At 35.9% G+C, this 11,496-nt stretch overlaps 1 protein-coding gene across 1 annotated transcript; it reads left to right on the forward strand.

The window, feature by feature from the left end:
* The first annotated feature begins 259 nt into the window (after positions 1 to 259).
* On the forward strand, positions 260 to 3,865 carry LOC132287007 (protein NRT1/ PTR FAMILY 2.8). Its single transcript, XM_059789465.1, has 3 exons — positions 260 to 485; positions 629 to 846; positions 2,209 to 3,865. Exons 1-3 carry the CDS (start codon positions 383 to 385, stop codon positions 3,601 to 3,603), a joined length of 1,716 nt encoding a protein of 571 aa, XP_059645448.1. The 5' UTR covers positions 260 to 382; the 3' UTR covers positions 3,604 to 3,865.
* The last annotated feature ends 7,631 nt before the right edge of the window (positions 3,866 to 11,496 follow it).

Consider the following 11,496-nt stretch of genomic DNA (forward strand, 5'->3'; position numbering starts at 1 on the left):
TTTAAAATTCCATTTTTTTAAATAAATAATAATAATTGCAAAACTATTCCATTGTCCGGGCAGCCATATGATTTCTGTGTAAAAAAATATATACATAAAAAATAAAAGAAGAAAAATTCAAATTTTAGGATACACTCGGTCGTGTCAGACAACTAAATACTGCGTAATAGGTGGACGAATCATCATAGGTTAAATAACAAGAGGCTTAGTTTATCTCTATCTCTTCTGTTATAACAATATTCAACTCAACTATCATGTTCCATTTTTAACTATTTCAGCAATTTGGTTTTTCTCTCTCTCCCCACCTCTAATGGAGGAAATTGAAAAAATTAGGAATGTTAAGTGGAGAGAGAAAGAGAGAGGGTGAGAGAGACAGGGGGGCATGGAGATGGAGGAAGAAAAACATTCTTCCACAAGGGGAGAAAATCCTCCTCCTCCTCCAAGATTAAAACCAGGAGGATGGATAGCCATAGCATACATCCTAGGTAATTGATCTGCAAATTAAATCTACAACTATATATATTACAAACCATATATATATGTATGTGAATGTGTTTATATATATCTATTAATTTGTGGTTGATTATGGGTGGATTTAATTAAATGTGTGATGGTTTTGGTTTTGAAGGTAATGAAACATTCGAGAGGTTGGCTTCCATGAGTTTGATATCTAATCTTACGGTGTACCTGCACACACAATATAACATTGGTGGTATACTGTTGGTTAATACAGTCAATATCTGGTCTGGCTCCTCCAACGTTACCACAATTGCTGGTGCTTTTCTTGCTGATGCTTATCTGGGCAGGTTCCTCACTATCCTCTTTGGCTTGATCATTTCTTCCTTGGTACGTCCACAAGGGTTTCTTTTTTTTACAATGTTTAAATGATTTTTCTTTAGGTTATTTAATTAGAGTATGTAAAACAAATTAAAAATAAAAAAAAAACAAAAACAAAAACAAAAGCATGAACAAATGAAAGGAAAATAAAGTTTCTATTAGGTTATTTCTTAATCATCTCTTTCATGGATTTGCTTGGTTCAATTTTGTGAGAATATCATAAAATTGTTGGGAACTTATTTGATTGTCAGGTTTTTGAAAACTGTTTATTTGTGTAGAAAAGTCTTTTATGATTCTCAGAAAATACTTTTTATTTTTTTAATTGTTGAGAACTGTTTTACAAAAACTAAACCAAGTAGGGACATCGTTTTTCAATAAATAAATAAATAAAAGAGACCAATTTTAAAATAATAGTCAACCACTGAACAGATTTATGACTGGTTTTTACATTCTCCGTGAACCCAAATCAATAATCATAAAACTAAACCTAACAAGCCTTAAGAATTCTTTTCAACTCGATTTTCCGAAAACTATCAATCAAATGAACTTTTGAACTATATCATGTTTGAGTAATGATAGAGAATCCGAAATCAATGCACGGAGTGGAGAAGCCGAAGCTCCTCCTCCATTGGGCCAATCATTACAGCTCAAGTTCTTGCCTAACTTTTTGCATCTGTAATGGCACTTGGTTGCCCAGCAGGTCTCAACCAACACACCACACAATGAACAAGGCACATCACAATTTACAGGACAACAGTCCCAACATTTCTTATTTTGCTCACAGAAAAGTATAGAAAGGAATAATCCCGACCAAGGCTAAGGCAAGACAGAGACACTATCCGCACACTCTATTCCAAACATGCCCTAGCAATGCAGTTGTATAGGCCTCCAGGAAAAACTGCCTACTACTGCTTGTATGTGTCTCAAGACTCTAAACAAGACCGTCTTGTGGTTGACAGTCCCAACCATCCTACCAATCATGGCTAGCGAAGGGCATTATCCAGTGGCCTAGTTAGTAAAGCGTCCAGCTCTCCGAGCAACTGTGCCTATGTTCAAGTCCGTCTCTCCCTAGTTTGTCAGAAGAAAAAAAAAAAAATAATAAAATCATGGCCAGCCAAGACAAGGCAGTTGCAATGGCTTCTCCACTTGGTGAATTGTTATCCGAATAAAAATCATTATTGATCATGTTTTGTTTTGTTTTTTTTTTTTTGGTTTTTTTTGGTTTTGTTTTTTTTGTTCTATGACAATAGAACTTATTCGTAGGAAACTGAACCAAGTAAATTATAAAACACCAAGTTTAGAGTGAAAGGATCTAAATACTAACTCTAGCTATATCACGTAAATGAACAGCACAAGCTGCTTTTTTGACAGGGGATGGGTATGGTAGCAATAACTGCAGGCACACCACAGCTTAGACCCCCTGACTGCCATGGCGAGTCCAGTTGCCCCCAGCCTAAGACATGGCAGCTGGTATTCCTTTTCTCGAGTCTTGGACTATTAGCAATAGGTTCAGGGGGCATCAGGCCCTGCAACATTGCCTTCGGTGCTGATCAATTCGACACCAGAACAGAAAAGGGTAAATCACAGCTCAAGAGTTTCTACAATTGGTGGTACTTCTCATTCACAATTGCTCTCTTGGTCGCTCTCACCGCTGTCGTCTACATTCAAACCAATGTGAGTTGGGTTTGGGGTTATGCCATTCCAACTGCCTGCTTTGCCCTCGCCATACTCATTTTCTTATGTGGGCGCCCTGTTTATGTTTGCATTGAGCCCCAAGGAAGCGTTCTCGTGGACATGATCAAGGTGATCAATGCTGCCATTAGAAAGAGATGTGTAACTCTGGGGCCAGACTCTAAGTTCTATGATCCTCCCAGTGAGGACTCGAACCAGAAACCGTATTTTCTTGCTCGCACCAATAGGTTTAAGTACCTTGACAAGGCTGCAATCATTTGTGATCCAACTGAAGTGAATGCTGAAGGTGTTCAAAGTAATAGTTGGAGACTTTGTAGTGTGCAACAGGTTGAACAACTAAAATGTGTCGTAGGAATTGTGCCAGTTTGGTTTACGGGAATCGCTTGTTTCATAGCCATGGATCAGATGAGTACATTTGGAATCCTCCAAGTCCTCCAATCAAATAGGTCGATTGGCAGCTTCAAGGTGCCACCGGCATGGATGGGCCTCTCATCAATGATTGCACTTGCGTTATGGATTTTCATTTATGAGTGTATCTATGTCCCTTATGCTCAAAAAAGCACAGAAAAAGATATAAGAATGTCTACGAAAAGAAAAGTACAAATTGGCATTGTGATGTCAATTATTTGCATGTTGGTAGCAGGGTTTGCAGAGCAAATACGTCGCGAATCAGCTCTAAAACAGGGCTCCTTTGCTTCACCAATTAGTGTTGCACTACTCTTGCCTCAGTTCGCCTTGTCGGGTATGATTGAAGCATTTTCTGCAGTCGCAATCATGGAGTTCTTCAACAACCAGATGCCAGCGAGCATGAGAAGTATGGCTGGCTCACTCTTCTTTCTCAGCTTATCTATGGCAAGCTATCTCAGCTCTGTTCTTTCCAATCTTGTCCACACTTTAAGTCAATCTAAAGGAAAACCACCATGGGTAGGTGGTCATGATCTTAATTCCAATAGACTTGAGTACTTCTATTTCATCATTGCTGCTTTAGGAGGTATAAACTTCATATACTTCAATTTCTTTGCTTGCCATTACATGTTTAGTGATGTTGGAAGCCAATACATTGATTCCCTCTAAGATATATCATGAGGGTGGAGCTTGTTCGATCCATTTTTGACCAAGAAATTAATGGTTAGGAAATTGGAAACAACTGACCTTCTCCAGACACTGCAAGATGAGAACCTTGTGCACTAGGCTAGCGCTTTTTTAAAGCTATATCTATAATACGCATTACATATGTAGAACATGTTGATCATTTACACTGGACATTTTCTCTGACAGGTTGTGTAAAGTTAATTTTTATTTGTAAGGATACATTTTAGTGAATTCAATACATTGTCTAATTTTTCAGTGATTACCTTGCCAGGGATGTAGCTAAAAAGAAAGAGGTGCAATGTATATCAAGTTTAGTGGCATCTTTTTCCTTGTTTGTAAACTATTTTTCATCATGTGATTGAGTAGCACCTAGAGTACATAAACTTTGCTGCAAAACCCAATGACAAACAACCTAAACCAAAATTTCAAATAAACCAATTAACAAACTGTCATGTTTATTCTGCAGTTAGTTTAGGACATGGTTTGGCTCCTTCACTGACTTAATTAATGACCAGTTGAGAATCTGCGACTGCATTTGGCAAGTGAAACAACACAATAAATGGCCATCTTCTTGATGAGATCAGTCCACTCACGAAGAAAAAAAAAAGAAAAAGAAAATTGCTGTCTTGCATTTGTGTGAGTCAGTATACATGGGTATGTAAACTCTAAAGAGTTGGCTCAAGAGTAAGTGACTTGGGCTTGGTGCCTCAAAGTATTAAGTCTAAGGTTAGACTTTTTTTAAGTGCAAATAATTGCGAGAAAAAACTTGAGCTTTATCTAATCCGTTCAAACAATTCTTTAGAACCACACCTACGAGTGAAAATCTTACTTTTATTGAATCGGTGGAAGTAGTGCTTTGTATGGTGTCCCGACTAATCTGGCGTCCCAATATTAGTCGGGACGAAATCTGGGATCTCATATTGTTGAGAAATACACACACGTGTTATAGGTAAGTGGATACGATGAATGTAAGGTGTAAGTGGTGGTGTGAAAAAGGAGAATGGATAGTGTAAGTGATGATGTGCATGTGAGAAGAAAAAGAATGTCGGTCAGAGAAGAAAGCAAAAAGGCACAATGCGGTAGTTGATGTGCATGTGAGAAGAAAAAGAAAGTCGGTCAGAGAAGAAAGCAAAAAGGCACAATGCGGTAGTTGTCTGTCAGAGAGCAGCCAAAAAAGACCTGAGCACGTGCAGGCCCACCAAAAAGCGCTGCAGAAATCAAATAATGGCAAGCTGCATGACGACCCCATTGACTATATAAATGCTTGCTTTGAAGAGCAAAGTCAAATAATGCAGCTGCATGACGACACCATAGTTGCCATGAAGAGCAAAAGTAGAGAAGGTGATAGTGCACCAAGTGGGATAAGGGGCACCAAGGATATTGTAGAAAGGCGTAGCTTCTTAGAGAGGGGGGTGTGTGAGCATCTTGGGTTCTTCTATATCACAGAGTCATGATAATGTTTAGTAGAGTAGGTCGAACACTGATGACGAAGGAAGTTCTTGTTGAGTGGTAAATGTGTAAGGTTCGGTATCTGCTATCATACCCTAAAACAGGAGCTTTGTACACGATTCAGTATTGAGTCTCTATCGGTGCACTTCTCCAATAAATATAGTGAAATTTATTCTCTTCGTGTACATAGGCCAGATTGGACTAAACCACGTTAAAGTTGTGCCGAATGATGGATATTTTTACCAAACACTTGTAAGCATGACATGCATATACAATGCAAGTGTTCAGCAACCACATTTTGCAAAATCTATCAAATGTAAAATATGTACTCAACGTAGCAAATCCTATCCCTGGCCAATTAACTCGAGGCCTCTATTCTTTCAAAGTCTCAAACACATAATAGATCGGAACTCAGTGGAGCAAAAGAATTTGTCTGACTAGAGTAGGCTCATACCAAATAACATAGCAGATTAAGATGGAGCATTTGTGAAGTTGTGGCCCCAGATTGCATTGCCACCGAGTCTAGGAGTAGCGTTCCCGGGAAAAAATATATATATTTGACTTGTTTTTGTGTTGCAGGTCATGGACCCGAATTCTAGTCTATGTTGTAACCCAATATATGCTAGGGTCTGTGATGTAGGACATATTTTAGTATTTTTTTTATAATTAAGTTTATTTATTTATTTTTATTTTAAAAGTTTTAGAGAGATTTTAATTTTACGTAATTTCTTTATATTCTTAGTTTCGTTTCCTTGAGGAATTTGTTTCCTTAAGCTTTTAAGGTTTCTTAGAGATCAAGCTTATTATTCTACTATAAAAATTTGTATTGCAAGAGTAGGAATATATATATATATATATTAATCAAATACAATATGAGATTCCTCTGCAAATTTTCTTTTCTTTGGTTCAAGGTAACCCTCGTTCCTAACTTGTGAATGATTTTAATCGTTTCCCCTACATCTGTTGGTATCAGAGCCTTGTCGTTCCCTGGTCTGATGGTAATTGATCATTTTGGCATCAACCGTTCTCGCAACGAAGATCAGGGAGTGCAGGCCTTTGGGCAGCCATTGATATTAAAAAATAGCAGTTGGTTTGGATGAAACGCATGATGCAACAAATCCGACAGAGACTCGTTGAACTTGGGATTGATGGTAACCAGGATCGTGAAGAAGTTCTAGTTCCTGTGACAATCCTAATTTTTCAAGCCAGTGCGTCTTGTGATGATCCGTAAGATGACCCGAAACGGATCCGAAATGCGGAAGCGAAAACAGAAATAAGGTCTCTAGGGACATACGACATCCCTAGGACGCCAAGGTAACCTTCCATGAAGTCACGGAACTCAAAAGAATCAAATGCGGAAGCTAATATTATAAAATGGGAAGGGTAATTGGCCAGGGGTAAAATAGTCTTTTCAAATAAAACTGGATGGAACTGAGCATACCATTATATAGATAAGGAAAAATTAATAAATTTAGACTCAAGAATCACTTGATTTGGAGTCCGAATGAAGAAAATATGAAACTCCAAGGTTTCATAAAATTAAACTTTTAGGTTTCAAATCAATGCGGCAAGAGTAATTAACAAGGGGTAAAATGGTCTTTTCAGATAGAATTGGATGTAACCGTACATACCATTGAATAGGCAAGTAAAAATTAATAAACTTAGACTCAAAAATTACTTGATTCGGAGTCCGGACGAAGAAGATATGAAGATTCAAAGTTTCATAAAATTAGACTTTCCGGGTTTCAAATCTGTGCAGGCCTGCATAGATTTTTGGATTTCAAATGGGGTTTTGAGGGCTTAAATGACATTTTTTGGAAAGAAGTTATGAAGAAACACCCCCCCCCCCCACCTCGAAGAAGTTTTTATTTTTCAAGTGAAATACCCGAAATGCCCTTTAGATCAAAATTTTTTAGAAAAACTTGAAAAAATGGTGCACACCAGGTTTTCTAGATCTGTGAGTTGCTTTCGACATCAAAATGAATTTTTTGTAAAAACAAAAAGAAGAAACCCCCTTAAAATCAAGTTTTCTACCCGACTATGTCGAAAGAAAATTTTTAAATGCACTGTGAAATGCCCAGAATGCCCCTGATCAGTTTAGGTCAAAAATAATAAAAATGTAACTTTGCACCAAGTGCTCATTTGACCCTAAATGTATTTCTAGGCTGAAATGATTATTCACACAAATGTATTTAGTGATTTTAAGTGCGCGGGAATGACCCGTGGGCTCCAAAAATGCCCGATACAAAATACATCCTATCCGAACCTCAAAAATGCTAAAAATGGACTTTAAAAGGGAATTTGAAACTTAAAATTACAAAATGAGATCAAATGACCGTTTAGCCTTTGGCCACACTTTATACATAATTGAAGAGATCCTATGGAAGTGCAAAAATCGACTTCCTACCACCCATGGAAATGTAGTGATGCTAAAGCATGCAATTTTTCTATTTTTCAACAATAAAGTTTGAAAGTAAAAGTGCTTAGAATATAAAATAAAAATCATTGGTCCATGGTCTCATCTCATATATGTCAAATACATCATAAAGGGTGTACTCATGTACACATTACATGTTTAGAACCAAATATACAAGTTTTGACATATAAAGTTGCAATAAGATTTCATGTTAACATTTGCATGAATCATGAACTTCAAATCCACAAATCATCCCAAGCATAATGTGAATCTCGAATCTTGATTCCTGTACTTGAAAAATGTCCCCACTACGTGGGTGAGTAACATAAAGCTACTTGTAAGAGATGAGCATGCAAAGACTTAACGTTTTACAAACTTATTAAGTTGATATAAATCGATTCATACGGTCATGCCACTTAGCGTCTATGTCAAATGTGAGACTCGGGGAGTATCCTAAACTACCTTAGAGCATTTATAGCATAAACTACATCATTCATGTAATTTAAATACATGGGAGCATATAGTATAATGTAACAAGATATAGATATTCAAAGTTATCAACTTGGAACCTAAAATGCGAAAACAACCGAAACGGTTCATACCACCTAACGTCTATATTCCAAATGAGTTTAAGGAATCATCCTCAGCTACATTGAACAATTAAAACACAAATTACAATTTCAATGAAATTTTAACTAACATTAGAACTTCTAATACAACGTATCAAGGTATAGATTATCAAAGTTAATAACTTGAGATCTAAAATACGGAAATAACAAGTTATGACAATTTAGTGCTATTAACTTGTATTGAAAAGCAAAGCATGCAAGTATACTAAGCACATGTATACTACACTTAATTGAAATATTAAACACTACATCACAAGCTATAAATAATCCATATTAAACAACTTGGAATTGAATGCGAAATCAAGTAGTGGCGGAAAGACAAGGACATATGGTCTCAATGACCAAGCAAGTGATCTCGGATTACTAGCCCTCAAGGTGCTACCTAGTGCGCACTAAACCCGGAATAAAACTGTATATTTGTGTTTTTGGGTTACTAGCCCTCAGGATCCCACCCAGTGCGCACTATATATTGTAGGGGGGGCTCTCATCCCCCATACTAGAGCCATGCCCTAGCCGTAACATATTACAATGTCCGTGTAAGCTTTCCTAAAATTAATAAGTTGTGCATCAAGGTATAATACATATATACAATATATTAGTCAACTACTATGCACAAACAAATTAAGTAAAACACATAATATTCGTCATATGTCTTCAAGCTACAATGGCATACGACATGTCAAATATATAATATGTAAATAATTAAGTTAAACTATAATTTCTACTCATGGAATACTATAATGTAATCATGCAACAAGTTCCAAATTTACAAGTTAAGTATGAAAACAACTTCAATACCTAACTAACTCAATGGAAGCATATAATGGAATTTAGTTAACTTAAATAATTAAATTCTCAAGATTACAAAGTAACTCCAAATATTCTAAAATTAATATAAATCAATGGTCATGGTAAGGACTAGTTTACTATCACATTACAAGTTTTTTCTACCCAAATTACAACTAGGTAAATTAAACTTTATACTAGAAAATAATTAAATAAAGTTCTCAACACTCATTCAAATATTCTCATTTTCATATATGTTAACGAATATATTAAGGTCTAATTTAATATCACATTATAAGTTCATTCCATGCTAGGTACAACCATGTGAATTCAATTCCATACGAAAAAAATAATTAAATAAAAGTCTCAAAACTTATTCAAATATTCTCAATTTAATATATATGACAGAACATGCCAAGCTCATCAATAATATCAAGTTAAAAATCCAATTAAGTGAGTAGAACACTTAAAATAAAATTAATTAACCTAATTAATTAATTTTCTCTAGATTTTAAAATAACTCCGAATATTCTCAAATTCACATATGTTAAAGAACAGACTAAAGTCTAATTTAATATCACATTACAAGTTGATTCCATACTAGTTACAACCATGTGAATTAAATTTTCATACAAGTGAAAGATTAAAAAAAAGTTTCAATACTTATTCAAATACTCCCAATTTAATATATGTTAATAAATATATCAAGACCTAATTTAATAGCATGCCACAATTTAATTCCAAGTTATATACAACCATGAGAATTAAATCTTATATAAAGAAAATAATTAAATTAAATACAGAGGCATGCATACAAGTTGTATAAGCTTATAAAACAATCAATACAACAATTATATAAACTTAAGATGTCCCTTACCTCATTTTGTAATGAAATCACAAATCCCCACCGAAAGAAAATCGCTCCGAATCCGATGATACTTCTTGGTTTTGTCAGGGACTACGAGAGAAACAACAATCACCTTTGATGTACCACCAAAATCTAAACTCGAACTCGAAACCTGAACTCAAAAATGGTCGGAACCGGCTTCTAATAAGGGGGAAAGGACCGCCTCGCCAAGGCCTATGATAAATGCTAAGGCACTACGACATTTTACAAAAGGGAAGAAGGTGGAAAAGAAGAAAGAAGGGTGGCAGCCATGGGAGGGCTACTGGCCGACCATGGAGAAGAGAGAAGAAAGTTAACTTTTTATTTCATAACCCCCTATTTATAGAAAAATCCTAAAAATGCCCCGAATGGGCCCCGCCAGTTTCGAAAAAGTGGTTTGCGCAGATGCACTCAAACAGCAAAACACTGTGAACGAAAAAAATCAAAATGATAAAAAAAATGAACGACGGAAGAAACGACGTCAAAAATTGAGTCCTGTGCAGGAAGATATGCCCCGAACAAGTTCGACGCTAACTAGGGCCGACAACCCTAAAATTGGGAAAAACGACTGGAAGGAAAATCTAAGAGTACACGACTCAACGAAATGTGAAAATGAATCCCGTACGAGGATCAAGGCTTAAAATGAGGCATGTTACAATAACTTTCGTTAATTACACAATGGCCCCTCCAAGAAAGGATAACTGCAAAACTGGCCCAGAATAAAAATATCTTCCAAAAGATATTTTTCTTAAAAACCCCTAATCAAAATATTTCCAAAAGATATTTATGAAAAATACCCTAAGAAACAAAAATGTTTCTGAAGAATCCTTTCATCCATGCCCCTACGGGAGAAAGAAACAACCGGCGAGCTTTTCTCCAAAAGTAAAGCTACGTGTTTCGAGGAAATCAACTAAAATGAAAATTCATGAAGTCAAAACTCAACTCCGAATGCGAAAAGTGAGGTTGTGCCAACAAAGTGACAAACAAGAAAAAGACAAAAAGTGAATAGTGTAAAAAAAATGAAAATGTGGAAATTACTCGAAGGAACTTGTCAATCCAAAGGAAAAAGTTTCAGAAACCATTTCCGAGTACTCGAGATGACATTAAGTGATGAGTAACCGAACTCATAAAAGAAAATTCAATGGAAAAAATTTATCCGTAAAATTTCAGCAAAAGGAAAGGAAGAAAAATGACCGGGTCATTACAAGTTCGCACCGATGATGTTCCTTGCATCTAACCAAGTGTGATTAACATTCGTGTACCTTCACGTGGGTTTCCGATGTTAAAATTGAATAGAGAAATAAAGATAGAATAACACAAGGCAAGAATATAAGTGGTTCAGCCACTAGGGCTTACATCCACGGCACACAAAGCTCGAAGGGCTACATATCTTTTATTATAATAATCTCTCTTTTCATGCTTAATACAATTATGAAGACTCCTTTATATAGGAGAAGGAATAATGAGAATGGAAAGAGATTGATATAGGAAAAAATATCAATATTGAAAGATTTTTCTCCATAAACTCCTCTAGTATCTTCAATAACAGGAAACATCAATAATGGAGGATTTTTCTCCATTGATTCCTTCAATAACAAATATAATAATAAATCTTCAACAATAGGAAAGAGCATCAATATTGGAAGATTTTCCTCCACTGATTCCTCCAGTAACTCTTCAACACTCCCCCCAAGTTCGAGCATGAATGG

The sequence above is a fragment of the Cornus florida genome, unplaced genomic scaffold (genome assembly GCF_030987335.1).
Source record: "Cornus florida cultivar Cherokee Brave unplaced genomic scaffold, ASM3098733v1 CherokeeBrave_3.0.0_Hap2_Chr11, whole genome shotgun sequence".
In the NCBI taxonomy this organism is placed as follows: domain Eukaryota; kingdom Viridiplantae; phylum Streptophyta; class Magnoliopsida; order Cornales; family Cornaceae; genus Cornus; species Cornus florida.